The sequence below is a fragment of the Amborella trichopoda genome, chromosome 1 (genome assembly GCF_054954075.1).
Source record: "Amborella trichopoda isolate Santa Cruz 75 chromosome 1, AtrichopodaSantaCruz75HAP2 v2.0, whole genome shotgun sequence".
In the NCBI taxonomy this organism is placed as follows: domain Eukaryota; kingdom Viridiplantae; phylum Streptophyta; class Magnoliopsida; order Amborellales; family Amborellaceae; genus Amborella; species Amborella trichopoda.
The window spans coordinates 48,462,580-48,478,919 of NC_142336.1; the positions used below are offsets into that span (position 1 = coordinate 48,462,580).

The window sequence follows — 16,340 nt, forward strand, 5'->3', positions numbered from 1 at the left end:
TGACATCTATTTAATGAACCTCAAAGTTAAAATGAGCTGTTATAGCTATAAGGATTTGGATGGATGGAAATTTGACAACAGGGAAAAAAGTTTCTTCATAATCTATCCCTTCTTTTTGGGTGAAACCCTTTGCAACCAGCTTAGCTATGTATTTTTCTATTTTCCCTTCAGAGTTCAACTTTTTCTTGAAAATCCACTTACAACCAATGGCCTTACGATTTTGAGGTAGAGGCCTTAATTCTCATACATGGTTTTGGTTAATGGAAGCATGCTCATCTTTCATGGCTTCTACCCAATCTCTTTCAGAACAAGTCAAGGCTTCACAATGAGTTCTAGATTCTGAATCTGGATCTTCCCCAACCTTATCAAAATATTCTCCAAGGTAGACAAAATGTTATAGGTAAAGAGGTGGTCTACTGACGCGGTTACTTCGTCTTGGTTCAAGTAAAGGTTCACTTTCTATAGGGAGTTTAGGATTAGGTTGGGTTGGTTTAGAAGTTTCAGGTTCAAGGTCTTCAACTACATCCTTGTTTTGGGCATCGTCATAAAAGTCGGTTTGTTTTCTACTCACCCTTGCTTCAAGGAACTTTTCCTCGAAGAAGTGAGCATCGCAACTTTCAATAACCGCACATGTTTCAAGGTTGTAGAATCGATACCATTTACCATGATTTTGACAGTTTTGGATTGCAATTTGGTTCTATTTTGATGTGGGATAAGGGCATAGGCTGAGCAACCCCAAACTCTCAGGCGTTTAAGGGAGGGACTGCGATCTGTGAAAATTTTGCGATGAGTAAGTGGGGCAGCTTTTGTGGGAGTTCAATTAAGAATGTAACATACCGTTAATACGGCTTCTCTCCAAAACTTCAATGAGAGATTCGCATGCCCCATCATACTCCTTACTATTTTCATTAAGGTTAGATGAGTATTCCCCCCTCTATCGATTCTAAAGACTTTCATTTTCAGGTTGGTTTGATTCTCTACCTAGGTCTTTTATTCTTTGAATTTTTCTAGGGCCTCAGATTTTGCATGAATAAGGATCATATGGTCATATCGCGAGTGATCATCGATAAAGGAGATAAAATATCTTTTTCCACTTTTGGTGGTCACATTCATAGGTCCACATATGTCACTATGAATGATTTCTAATACACAATTAGCTCTTTTTGCCCTGGTGGTATTTTTTCTTATTAATTTTCCTTGCACACAAAACTCTCACACTTTCGATAAATCTCCCTTATAATTTTGAAGAATCCCATCTCTTTTCAATCTTTCAATTCGTTTGATATTAATGTGTTCTAACCTCATATGCTGTAAGGTATAATCCAATTCATTAAGGATGAGACATAAACAATATTCTTTTTTATTTCAATAGTAAATAACCCATCTATAAGTCATCCTGTCATGATCACATCTTTCTCCTTTTTGGACCACCACTTTCTTCCCAATGAAAGTGATTATGAATCCAGCCATAAACATCTTAGAAATCGAAACCAAACACTTCCTCATATCAGGAACATAAAGTGTTTGCTTTAGGATCAAGGTGCTCCCACTCTTTAGTTTCAGCTCAAAATCTCCAACTCTAAAAGCATCAGTCTTCTGATTTCCTCCCATGTAAATATGTTGCTGTCCTGACCCCATGGGAGTAAAAGAATTGAAACCATCTTTGATGTTTGTGACATTGGCCGTAACCCCAAAGTAAATACACCAAGAGGCTCCCTTGGGGTCAGCCAGCATAGACTCAAAAATCACACATGTCAATTCCTTGTTGGTCCCTCCAGATTTGTTGAATCGACAACTATTGGCTATGTGGCCCGCCTTCTTGCAAATAAAGCAAGTTCGAGTCTCTCACATTGGTCCCTTATTTTCAAAATCTCTCCTTTTGAAATATCTTTTCTTTCCAAAATAATTTCTTCCGTTTCCTTTTTTGAATTTAAAGAGGGTGGAGATTTTACCATATGTACTGCATTCCTTGGAGTTTGTCTTGAATTCTTCCTCTCTTCTTCTGATTTGATTGTCGTGATGAGCTCCTCCACTTTTGGTGCCTTTCTTCTTGTAGAGAGGGAAGATATAAAAGCCGCCCATGAATTAGGAAGTCAATTCATAAGATGAATCACTTGCATAGATTCATTAGGTTTCATGCTTGTGTCTTTTAGCTCTCTGACTAACGGGTGAAAGACGTGTACATGATATACAAACTTGGTACTTTCTGCCATCTTTAACTCATTATACCTCTTCATAGCTATGGTTTGCTTCATAAGAGAGGGTTCAACATACTCTCACTCAAATTTATCATAAATCTCACTTGCAGTATAGATTGACTTATACTCAGAAGCATATGAGTCAGCCATTGCATCTCAGATTCCTCCTCTTCCAATTGGCATACTCATATTTGATTTCTTCAGATGAGTCGTCAGTTGGACGAGGAGGTCGGTTATCAAAGAGTACCTCATGTAAGTTTTCCTCATAGAGCACAAATTTGAGTTTTCTTTTCCATAAAGCAAAGTTGGTCCCATCAAACTTTTCAGCTTTCAGAATCTCTGAGATGAAAGTACGAGCAACCATACCTTTCTATTCTCAAGCAAAGAAAAATAAGAAAAAAGTCATAATGACCATCAAGTAAAACCAGCTCTGATACCAATGAAAGAAAGACCTATATGATATTTTGCTAGGGAATACAAATTTTTTCTTTTTATTGATAATAATCACCCCTTTTTAATTTTGGCAAAACGATCACTTACAGATGTTCTTATTACAATCAATAAATATTTCAAAATAAAACAACACAACAATAAAATAAAACTCAACCACTTGATGATATTTATTCAACCTAATACTATGCTTGAGAATATAAAATAAAAGAGCAAGAGAGTAAAAGAGAAAATGTCGGAGATTACCTCAACAGGGCTTATTACACCCCACACCGAGTCACCACGTCCAATGGCGCGGGATATCAGTCTGGCTTCAATTTTGAATCGGAAAAGCTAATTTTTGCCAAACTAGATAACTATCATTAAATCTCCACAAAACCCGAATTCTAAAATAATTAATCTCAAACCCTAATTTTTTCAATCCTTATATTAGCTCATGAAAGAGGGGGAGAGTCTCTAGGGTTGGGGCATGCCCCCTAGGGTTTACAAGAGAGAGAGCAAGAGCGAGAAAATCAGAGAGGATAGAGAGAGGAGTGTGGCTCCTAGGGAGGAGAGAGAGAGTTTATGATAGAGAGAGAGAGAGATGTGTAGAGATGGGGGGAGAGCACCCCTCTTTATAATAGGGTTTCTTTTGGGTTTCCCCTAGTTTGTCTCTTTCTTAAGATTGAATATGGACCGTTGATCAAGGTGACTTGTGGGTTGAAAGATCTGAGTCATCCATTCCATAGATGAGTCATCAACATTTTAGAAGGTGCATGAACCATTATCCCTCTCTTTTTAAACCATTTTCCTATCAATATATTTAAATAAATTAAATCTATTAAATATATCATGCATTCCATAAAATTGCATAATCCATCTCATATATTCCATAAGAATATATCAAATAACATCAAGTTTATGTATACCATCAAGATAAGATATGGTCAATATTTCCTAATCAATATTTGATCATATGCTATAAGATATAGTTACCATATTTAATAAACTTGAACACAAAGCAGCAAGAGAAGGTATCCAAGGGTGGGGCATGCCACCCATGTATGGTATGTGGGGCACCACCTAATACCCACATGGTGGGCCTATATGCACTATGGGCTCCTATGTATTTTTTAATAAATATTTTAAAATTAAACAAAATGAATTTTAAAAAGTTATAACTTTATAAATTAATAACTTCATTTTTGTAATTCCAAAAATAAGAAATAAAATATCAATTGACTTATAAAAATTCAAATAATAAAATTTAAAAAATTTCAATAATAAAATGAATACAATTAAATTAATATGATGGGAAAATGATCCCTATGGTTTTAGGAATTCAGCATGTAAATATGGGGTATTCCACCTTCAACTGTGGACTACATACCACGCTAGCTTCATTGGACTGACCCAGTGTTTCCCATGACCCGCAGTCCAAGCAGTGTGGCTCATTAGCGACAGGTCGATGAATCAAAGGGTCGCAATCCCAGTCTGTGGATTACAGGTCTTCCCTTAGAGACGAGTCAAGGTCACCACGACCTGATGCGACTACAGCTCTATGGTGTATAGGGGTATCTCTCGCACATGCATATGCTTCACCCAAAGGTGGATATCTGGCTTTCCCGAATGATCTATCGATAAGCATGCCGTGTGTTGGAACATGGATGAGGTTTTGGCCCCCGTCTATATAGGCCTACTATCACACACAAGTGTCACACAGTCCCTCGGCTCACTCATCTAGGCATAAGCTCCGACCTCATCAAGAGCTAACCCAAAACCCTTCTCAGTTTATTCTTTATGCCCATGTACCTTGGGTTTTCCAACCGACTGGCCTAGATCGTCAAGCACAGTCCGGTATCAGCAAATATCATTTGCTTAGTATGGTCATCGAAAGACCACACTCCCACTGAGTTTATGTTCCACTATAATAAATGTTTTTTATTATACACTTATAAGGCCTTTAAAGGCCACATAAACCCAATACCGCCATGGGTGGCACGTCCCACCTATGGCATCTTTCTTATTTGGTTTTCAAGCTCTGAAGCTTGAGAAAAAGGTTGTGTTGATTTGAAAAGTTTGAAGCCTTGAGGAATATTTGATTAATATTCTGAAATGTATGAGAATGCTTATGCTTGAAATAAGAAACGATAATATTATGATATATTAATTCCTTATTTTAATTACTTGATGAGAAAATGGTTTACGAAGTGAGAGATAATGATCTAACACCTTCTATAAGATGTTGATGGCCTATCTATGGAATGGAGAACTCAGATCTCTCACCCCACAAGTCACCTAAAATCAATGGTATATATTCAATTTCATGTGAGTGGCCAGCCAAGGAAAATCTTAAGAAACCATAATCTTATTCAAACGCTATAAAAATGGATTGTCTCTACCTAAAATCTCTAATCTTATATCTTACACCTAATTTCCATCTCTCTCTCTCTCTCACCCACAAAGGGGGCACACCTCACTTAGAATATTTATCTCTCTCTTAAGAAAGTTTCTCTCTCTCCCTCAAGAGACCAAAAGGGGCACGCCCCACTCTCTCATCTTTGATATCTCTCTCATGGTGGTTCTCTTAACTCTCAAATCATCTCTCGTCTCTTTTTGGAATTTTAGACTATATGGTTGTGGTGGAAGAGAGAAGTATCTCTCTCAAACTAGGTTGCTAAGGGGTTTCATCTAGAGTTTGAGTTTGTGTTCAAAGAGGTTCATGTTCTATTGATGTGGCTTGTCCAACCTTGCTTTCCCAGTTGAGTTTAAAGGTTGTCCATTAGATCAAACGCTATAGGAAGGTGGTGACTCGGTGTGGGATGTAATTAGCCCAGTTGAAATAAACTCTGACACCCTCTTTTGTTTCTTCCATATTATATTTATTATGTCTTTTATTTTCAGGCATATGTTGTGTATTTTCTTTATTATTGAAAAGAGTGGTTTTGAATTTGCTTCAACTTCTTAAGATCCTATTGTATTCTTTTATTTTGTTTCATTTAAAATTGTCATATTGTAAATGACTTTTTGTGACTGATCTAGACAGCGAAGAAAAAAAAAGAATTAATATATATATATATATATATATATATATATATTCCTTTTAGATCACACATGTCCTGCTTTCATTTAGATGTGAGAACTAGGGATGATCATGATCTTCATGTACCAAAAGATAGGTAATCTTCTTGTATATAATTTCCCCTTCCTTGGGGAATAATGAGTTTTTAGAGTTAAAACGTCTTAAAGTTAAAGGGACAGAACTGATCAGTTTGCTGTCGGCTACCAAAAAGTACATGGACGGGGAAATTCAATTCCTTAAATGCATTTAAATATGCTCTTGCACAAGGAGATATTAATATGAAATAGAGATTTATCTAGACAATAACCCTTGTAAGTCAGTCACTTGTTCAACTCATATATCTAGACAATAACCCTTGTAAGTCAGTCACTTGTTCAACTCATAGAAAAGGAGCTCACTTTCCAATCCTCTATTTTGGCCATAATAAATACTTCATATTTAATGGCCAAAAATAAAATAAAATAAAATAAATAAATACCTCATATTTAATGGCCAAAAATAAAATAAAATAAAATAAAATAAATAAATACTTCAAATGGATGATGGAGGCGGATCCCATTCCGACAATGTTGGTGGTAAGCTCAGAGGAAGGAAGAGAGATGTGTTTAGGGTTGCACTCAAAAGACTTTGTCACATCTATTTCATGAATCCTGATCCTATATTATAGATTGAAGGTATTGACCTTGGATAGAATGAAATGGCAAACCATAATTTATATAATTGATTCCAAATAATCGACATAAGACTCGAATGATACTAATAAAATGATCAAGTTAATTAATGTTGAAAAGGTACAATCAACAAACATTAATGTAAGTGCATCAACTGTCGTGGTTGAGTTTAATTACTAACTAAGCTTCTTTGAAAAACTCACATACGGAACGAGTGAGTCTGAAACAACAGTGGGAGTAAAGGGCATAATGGTCTATTTGCAACACGTGAGATCCAAATAGCAGGACGGTTTAGTCATTTAGAAAAATGAATACTCGTTTGGACATGACTTACCCCTGTGTCTTCCAAACGTACGAATTTGTCGGTGGCCTTCTTTCTACATTCTACTACCGCTCCCAGCCCATTCCTCCTCCCTCTCCCTCTCACATTAAAATTCCATCAAGAAACAAAACCAGTAATAAACCGTGGGATTGTCTCCAAATAGATCATTTATAAGCATTCACAAAAAGGTTTGAAAAGACAATTAACAAAACAAACCCTACAAAACTCAAGTGAATAAACGTTTGAAAAGACAATTAACAAAAAAACCCTACAAAACTCAAGTGAATAAAAATAAAAATAAAAATAATGGCAAAATATTTTTTATTCTCCGGATAATACTATATGAGGATATTTTCTAGATCTCTATAACCCATAAAATAATGTAGCAAATTTTTTTCCTTTTTTATACATAAACCATCCATGTACTAAAAAATATTAATGCCCAAAAAATAATAAAAACTGTCAAATTTTGAAAGGCTCACAAAACTCAAATTGTAATTTTTTATTTTGAAAAATTTATCTAGTACTTCTTATGAGGTTCCCATTATTTTTAACTTAATAAATCCTTCTAAATAGGTATTTTGGGTGAACACAGTATGATCCCGCGGGAACATAATATAATCAGCTCCAAAACAAAAAGCCTTTCTCATGCTCAGTTCTTTTCTTTAATAAAACCATATCTTTTCACACACAGGAGCGTCCAGCTATACAGCAGACATGGACTTAGCACCAACTTCAATTACTACTGTTTGCTTCTCTCTGTATCCATGCATATATATATCGACCTTTCAATGAGCTCATCTTTTCCATACCCTTTTCTCACCTCCTTTTCCACCTCCCTTTCTCCTTTTACTCGTCTCTGGACCACACATTACAGTGCATTCCCCCCTCTCTCTCTCAAAAAGACAAAGCAAACAAAAAAACCCAGCAAAAATGGCGACCCCTGTCAGAGGCTACGGCAAAATCTCGCTATCCGAACCTAGGCCTGCAACTCCCGAACATTGCACCATAAGGCTCGGGAACCCCGAGCCACCCTGCCTCTCAAAGAAATCAAAGCTCATTCTGTTTTCCTCTCTCGCTCTTTTGCTGCTCCTAGGTTCGGGGGCTTCTTTCGCTCTCCTGGTTCGGTCCAGAATCAGAGGCCGAGAGCCCGAACCAGAATGGAAACCGAGCCAGGCAATAACTGTCACGTGCAAAAAGACCCTCTTCCCGAGTCTATGCGTCGAGTCATTATCCGAATTCCCTGGCGCTCAGACCGCCCAAGAACGCGATCTTGTCCACATATCGGTCAATCTGACGCTCCACCGCGTCGGAAAAGCCTTTTCAGCTGCGGCGCTCTTGAATGGGCTCGAGATGGACACACGTGTCAGGGGAGCGTACGACGACTGCATTGAGCTCCTGGACGACTCGATGCAGGAGCTTTACGATTCACTCGGCGTAGTGAGCGGGTCAGTAAAGCGAGCGAGTTTCGCAGATGTGTCGACATGGCTGAGCGCTGCTCTGACAAATCAGGACACGTGTAGGGAGGGGTTAGAGGGGGTTACGGGGAATGTTAAGGAGAAGATGGAAATGCATTTAAAGGATTTGTCGGAGTTAATCAGTAATTGCCTCGCGATTTTTAGTGCGAATGGAGGGGGCGATGAATTTCAGGGAATTCCCATTCAAAACAAGAGGAGGTTAATGGGGGCGGGGGAGAGCATTTTCCCCTCGACGAAAAGTGGTTTTCAGGAGAAGAAGGGCGGTTTTTGGGGTGGAAAAGGCGGTTTTCCGGCGTGGGTGACCGCAGGGGAGAGGAGGTTGTTGTTGGCTTCGGTGGCTGGGGTGCAAGCGGACGTGGTGGTGGACAAGAGTGGGAATGGGACATTTAAGACCATTAGCGAGGCGGTCAAGTGGGCCGCAGAGGAGAGCTCCAAGAGGATCATTATTTACGTCAAGGCCGGGCGGTCAGTTGTTTTTTTTCAATCTCTCTCTCATCACACGCTGTCTTGAGTATTTTAGTCGAGTCGATTTTTTTAACTTTGCTTTCATTATTTTTCTAATCGAGTCTCTCTCTATTTCTATCTCTATATGCTTCCCCATTGACAGGGGAGCGAGCGTCGTAATGATGGTGTAGTTAATGTGGGGTGATCCGCCTCTCTGCCCTCCCATTTGGGGATCTGAGGGTGATAATGGGTGGAGTAAATAAGGGGACTCTCTCTCCTCTTATGAGAGTAAAGGGGAGCGGATCTCCCTCTTTCTCTTTTTGTTCGGAAGAACAGGGGATCCACTTTACATAAAGAGGGTTCCCTCTTTCTCTCTCTCTAAAGAGGACCCCCTCTCTCTCTCCTCCCCATTAACTAAGGGACATATGCATGCCATTTGGGGATGAGATCATTACTTTTTTTTATCTTTTTCACCCCCTCTGGTCCTGTTAAATATAGGTCATTTTTGGGGTTCTCATATTAAATATGTTGAATTATTATTGGAAGAGAATTAAAATGTGTACTTTTAAAAGGTATTTAATTGAGTTCTACTAAATTGTCGGAAGGGCATTAAGGTTACCTTCCGACAGTGAAATCTCAATCATTAGACTCCAATTGCCCCCAAAAAAAAAAAAGTTTGAGTGTCTCCCCTGACCCTTTGAGGTTATTATTATTGTTGTTATTGATTTACTTTTGCTATAGATATATATTATTATTGTTTTAATTTTGCTATAGAAAGAACCGGATAAAATTAGTGCGCTAGCTGGGAATTGATTGGTGTTGGGATCGGTCCACCACAACCAGTTGGGTTTTTAATTGGTTGTGCTCAGAGGAGGATATTCTATTCCTTTTAATTCCAATCGAATATGGGGAAGGGGAATCATGTTGAAGTTGGGTAAGCAGTGAAAACTTTTTGAGATCTGTTAAAATTACGTTACGTTTTGATGTCCAGAACCTCCAAAGCTCAAGCCCATTCACAAATACTTGGCGCTCTCTCTCTCTCCGGACCCAAATTCCCAATACTGGAAATGGCTATAACCCATGAGACACACACTCACTCTCTCTCTCTAAACATTTCAAATGAGGACAATTCTGTTGGTCGTGGACAGTTGGTGATAGAATGATGGTTACGTTTGAAAGGTTCTTAATCTATATTTCTTATATAAAAAGAGCGGAGGTTGCTTTCTATGAAGTGCGTGTGAGCTATTAAAATTTTTATGGTCACTTTTCAAACGTAAGCTTACTCATCCTCTCTTTTACTCATCTTTGTTTTCCCCCTCTTTTAACTCACTCACTATCTTGTTCAGAAATAGCTTGCGTATCACACACTCTTTCTTACACATAGGGGCATTACACTCTCTCTCTACACATAGGGGCATTATTATCTCTCTCTAGTCTACTGGGTTTCTATACGATGAGACCATCGAGGTCAAATTTCCACATTGGATGTTAAATTGAGTGGTTCGGGGTGTATCACGAAATTCAAAATTTTTTTTTTTTTTAATTATATCTTTTGAGTTTGACATACTCACAACCATCCCATTTAAAATTTGATGTACAAAACTGCTTATGGTCCTCTCTTTTATTAAAAGCAAATGCAAGTGGTTGTTTTGTATAGTTTTTCGGGAATTAAAGGCAATTGTCATAAGTTGAGAGAGAGGCTTGCCAGAAATGAGAGTCATTTGGGGCATTCCTGCGTCACATACCTATGATTGGTCATGGGTTGGGATTGCGTCGTCCACAGTGCACCTTTTAATGGTTTAGATTAAACCATGTTCATCCAAGGGCCAATAATGAATTTTATTTTTTATTTTTAATGTTTTATTTAAATTTGATATTAATATAAAGGGTGTGGTTTGTATAGAGCCGAGGTTCTAAACAATCAAATTAGATCCTACATCAAATAGCATCAAGAAATGTGGTTTCAATACTGGAAAACTTTATGATAGCTTTAAATTATATTTTCGTCTTTAGTATATAATTTAAAGCGTAAAAAATAAGTGCATATCGAGCAGATCTATGAAAACTTCAAAATTTTAAATATTGACGGTCAAAAAATGCATTACAAGATGCACTATTTCCAACTCTTGAATTCCATATTTTTTTCATGTTCATGCATCTTGATGTCGAGATGATCAATTTGATGAAATTTTTGCATAAAACGACCTCTTCTAATAAAAATTTTGAGGTAGGTTCTAATTTGATTGTTTAGAGCCTAAGCTCGAAAATAAATTTTTCCCTTTAAAAGTTTTGTTTCAGTTTCGTTTTTAAACTAAGATTCAATAAAATTAATAAAAATATAATTTGAATAAAAAACATTGATCAAAATAAATTATTTAGCTGTATTTATAAAAATACACTTACGCACCAAAATTCAGATAATTATCTTCTTTAAATAAAAAATAAAAGATAAAAATAAAATATGAGAAATTTTGGCCGTCGGATGGCCATATGAGATCTCAACCATTGAAAGGATGTTGCGCATCCTTCGACCCGTCCACAGCATGCGGAGGAGGGGATAGTTTTCCATTGGTCATGCCCACTTTGTTTCTCACATTTTCGTCTTTTTCGCTGTCATCTTCGTGGAAATAACGACATAATTTACGTTCTTTTGCTCATTGGAAATTTAGTGTTCTCTCTCTCTCTAGAGTAGACGACGGAAATTAGACACCACTCTTTCTCGCTCTTCAATTGATTCGCGACCCTTGTACCAATCAAATTTTTTTTTTTTTTTTAAAAATAATTTTTTATAAATTGGATCGCCATCTTTTTGGCATCGATTTATTTGCTATTTGTAAGGCCTGGGCCACAGACAATGGACCGACGGCTGGGCTGGGCTAGGGTCAATGCAGGGTTCGGCTCAGCCTAGCTGGCTTTTTTTTCTTCTTTTTTCTTTTGCCTCTGGCCCGGCCCATTGCGACCCTTATACGATAATTAATATTCCCTTTATTGCAATGCAGATACGAAGAAAACATAAAGGTTGGGAGGAAAAAGACGAATTTGATGTTCATTGGTGATGGAATTGGTAACACTGTTGTCTCTGGAAGTAGGAGCGTGTCCGATGGCTTCACTACGTTTCACACGGCTACATTTGGTACGTCTCCTACGATTCTTCTTCTCGAGTTTTTATTTTTATACTTATTCTTCCTTTTAATTTTTTGTTTTTGGTCTTCTTTTTAATTTTCATTTTGTTAATGTCCTTTCAGGAAAAGGTAAAATGGTAATTTTCTTCAAACTAAAGACTTGGGGTATAAAAAAGAAAATCCTCAAAAACACCGATACTACAATCCTCAAAGGAATCCCTACTTTTGCGAGTATCAAACGATAACAAAGAAATTTCGAAAGGGTTGGGGAATTGGTGGTTGGGAGGCAGATACACACCATTAACATGTATAAAAATAAAAAACAAAATAAAGAATTTGAGTGATTTCAAGATTCGTTAACTCTGGATTGCCCACCCACCGATCTTGAACTCGTAAATTGCATCGGCCATTTGTAACACCGAAATAACTCAATTAGCCATCACGGATTCATCAAGTCATTTGTGAGGAGGCCTTGTAAGTCTTCAAAAATACTACAAGTGTAACCCTTTTCATACATCGTGCATTTTAGAAGGGGTCTACAAAAGTCTTCAAACTCTTAAAAGTGACCCTTATAAGTCATCACCTATTTGAGACCATGTCTCCGAAATTTCCTTAGTCCTAAAAGTGGAATCATTCCTATTTTTCACGATGAGGTGGTTTTCTTTGGGAAATGATATCTAGTTTGACGACCCAAATTATAAGATATTTGGACATTAGTCGCCCTTGGACATGGTGGTCGCCATAACTAAATATTGAGGGGGACTTTATATGTGACCCCAACAACATATAAGTTATATAAGACCCTATTTCTCAGCCGTTTTATCTGAATTGAATGGCTACGATTGTTCATACCACAATGTCACGCCAAACACTTTTTTTTTTTCTCTTTTTTTTTCTGAAAGTCTTTTTCCAAAGAAAATTTGGGCACCCCATCACAAAATTGGGGCGAACCTGAAAAAAATAAAAAAATATTTATTTCCCATAAAAATAAAAAACCAAAATGCCCCTGAAATATTTAGGGGTATTCTCGTAATTTTTCATTATCGATTTTATTTATTTATTTATTTTCATGTACACCCTTGTTAGATCTATGCATGCCCCAAATTTTGGCTTAAAATGATTTATAGAATAAAATTTTAAAATAAAAAACTTTGAGCTATCAAATCAAGATCTAACGGTTAAGAGCTCGCTTGTGACATCGTAACTCAAGCCCTCTCAGCCATCTATCCAAATTTGACGGCTGAGATCATGGGTCACGTATAATATATGTGTGGGTGGGGTTCCATAGAAACATTTCCCTTGAGTGCCCACCCCTAACTTAGACCACTAAATATTTAGTGGTCGCCACCACTAAATATTGGCGGCAATGGGTCGGGTCCTGGACATGACTCGATTATGTATCACCAGGACCCGACTAAGACCGGGTGGAGTCCAATTAACTTGGACCTGGACTCCCAGTCATTTGGACCAGCTTGAGAAATTTAGAAAAAAATACATTTTTTAGTATGCATATTTTATGTTTTTTATATATTTTGTAACGGGTCAGGTCAACCTTGGATGGCACATGGTTCAGGACGACCCGACCCCGTTTTTGTCACATAATTTCATTTTCTTCTGGATGGTCAGTTGACATTGGGTAAGGACAGTAGGACATTAGTTATGTGGCATTAAGTGATTAATGATGAATCAAGAGGCCCAAACTTCAGATCCTAATTGTGACAATTTTTGCTTGAAGCGGCAAGTGGGACGGGTTTCATAGCTCGAGACATGACATTTGAGAACACAGCGGGCCCAGGCAAACACCAGGCCGTGGCCCTCAGAGTCGGGGCTGACCACGGTGTGGTCTATCGCTGCAACATCATCGGCTACCAAGACACCCTCTATGTTCACTCCCAGCGCCAATTCTTCCGAGAGTGTGCCATTTATGGAACAGTCGACTTTATATTCGGAAATGCTGCAGTCGTTATCCAAAATTGCAGTCTCTATGCCCGAAAGCCGATGCCCCTGCAGAAGAACACAATCACAGCTCAGAATAGGAAGGATCCAAATCAAAACACAGGCATCTCGATTCATAATTGTCGCATCTACCCTACTGCAGACCTCGAACCAGTGAAATCGAGTTTTCCTACCTATTTAGGTCGGCCTTGGAAGTTGTACTCCCGAGTTGTGTACATGTTATCATATATGGGAGATCATATCCATCCCGCCGGCTGGTTAGAGTGGAATGCTACATCTCCTGTGAACAATCTGTATTATGGGGAGTACATGAATTATGGGCCTGGAGGAGCCGTTGGGCAGCGTGTTCAGTGGCAGGGGTTCCATGTTATAACCACGGTCGCTGAGGCGAGTAGGTTCACAGTTGCGCAGTTCATTTACGGATCGTCGTGGTTGCCTTCCACAGGTGTGGCCTTCTTAGCTGGACTCTCTGTGTAGGAGTTCTGCACCACCCTTTTTTCTTTCTTTCCTTTATTCATATTTAGGTTTGGAGGGAAGTCTGTACTCGCCAAGTTCTGCCTTAAGTGCAGGGGTACAAGAATTTCCTCACTTGTTGATTTTATTTTTACAACTCTTGGGAAATAAAAATCTACCTGAAATAATGCGACATCGCCTCGCCTTCACGAAATATGTATACATGTGTATCTTCTCAAAGATTGTTCAGTCTTTGTAATTGTTAAGTTATAAATTGGTATTTCTTTTATTTATTGCCTATGGTATTGAATTTTTTTGACTGGAGGACAGCATATGGGTTGTGATAGAATGTAGTTGTACTTCAAAACTCTCAAAAAAAAACTTAGTTGCATAAGGTAGCTTTGGCACTGAAAAACCCTCAAATTAATTATTTAGACGATATCTGATAACATATTATCTGGACCATTCATTTTTAGGTGTGTTTTTATTTGCTAGCACTACGCAATTTTTAGAGTTATGAATTTTGTAATTTGGATACTTTCATACATTCCTTCCTTATTAAACGAAATTTCTAAAATATTCAAGGCATAAATCCAGTTTTTCAATAATTCATCTTTTATATCGTTTTTAGTCTCCGAATTATTTTTATTAATCCTTTCAAGTTTTATGATTTTTAAAGATTTTTTAGAAACTAAAACAATGGTTTTGTTGGGCTTATATAAGTCAGTCCATCCAAAAGGAAAAGACATTCACCTCACACTCTACCCTATACTAATGCATTCAACCCGGGAAAAAGTGACATAAAAACTGAAAGGAAAGGTTTCTACATTTTCCCTACATCATATAAGTTCTATCCTCCCCCTAGTATCCAGCCATCCAATTGTGATCAAGAGAGCCACTCACCATTTGACATTAGATCTGACATCTCAAAGTATTTTATTTTTAGTTTTTTTAATACAAATTGTATGAATATGAAATTTAGTACGTGCCATCTTCTCATTGAGCCACACCTATAAAAAATAATAATAATAATTTTTCGATAAAAATAATGACCAAAATACTTTTTGAAACTTTCAAGGGTATTTTGATCTTTTTTTTATTGAAAATATTTTTTTTATATTTTTCACTAGTGCGAGTTTAATAGAGGAATGGACTTCCAAAATTTGGTATCAAAATAGTTTACAGAAAAAAAAAATTTAAAATAAAATAGTATAGGGACATGACATTGTGATTGGGGTAATCTTAGCTATCCATTTAGAATGGACGGTTAGATAAAGAGAGTACTATATAAGTTTTATGCTGTAGGAGAAGCATACACAGCTTGCCCAAAATTGAATGGCCTTAGAAAAGAGAGAGATCACCCTTGATTCAATACTTACAAAAATACCAATGGTGCATAGTGCTATGTCGCTTATCCTCATCATCATAGGCTTTTTTCAATTAATTGATATCGGCTATATCACCCTATCCTAAAATCATAAATAAAAGAAGGCCATGGAAGTGGATCTTGCCGTTTTCGACATTGCCAAATGGCCACTATCTAAAGAGGAAGAATTTCTAGGGCCCATGTTCTTGTATGCAACTTGCAGTCAATTATTGTGCCCCTTTATTGAGAGTGAGAGTGGACTTGGGCAGGTCTTAAGCAGGCCAAAAGGAGGTAGAAAAAAATAAAAATACATAAAAGTACAAAACATGTTGAAAATGTATTTAATGTAAAATTAGACAAAAACACATGTAAATGAGGTCTTAAAAGTAGTGAAAAAATGGATTTTGAAAAAATAAATTTGTGATCGTGGATAGTTTAGAAATAATCCAAAAAAAAGGGAAAATGTGAAAATAAGGATTCAGGGCCAAGTGACTTCAAAACATAACATTCATATTTTTTGAAATTTTTATTCAAATTTAGATCATTCTCATGGTTAAGATAGTTGAACGGTAAAATTTTAAATTAAAAATTCATCTTTGAGATATATTTTATAAAAAGACCGTACTAAAATAATATGAGTCGGCCGACTCACTAAACACTTTTCCTTGTCACTTTCCGTTTGGAAAGGGGCAGGGATAAGGAAAGAAATACAGGCTCGGCTTTTTTCCACTGTTCCCCGTTTTGGGGAAAGGCACAGCTCATCATATTTCCACGAAAATGGTAATATCAACTCCCCTCTTTATTTAGTCCCTTCCTCTC

General features: G+C 37.3%; 1 protein-coding gene across 1 annotated transcript; it reads left to right on the plus strand.

Annotated features, from left to right (window-relative positions):
* The first annotated feature begins 7,404 nt into the window (after positions 1-7,404).
* LOC18442368 (putative pectinesterase/pectinesterase inhibitor 34) lies at positions 7,405-14,444 on the plus strand. Its single transcript, XM_006852587.4, has 3 exons — positions 7,405-8,645; positions 11,624-11,757; positions 13,482-14,444. The coding sequence occupies exons 1-3, from the start codon at positions 7,636-7,638 to the stop codon at positions 14,177-14,179; spliced, it is 1,842 nt and encodes a 613-aa protein (XP_006852649.2). The 5' UTR covers positions 7,405-7,635; the 3' UTR covers positions 14,180-14,444.
* The last annotated feature ends 1,896 nt before the right edge of the window (positions 14,445-16,340 follow it).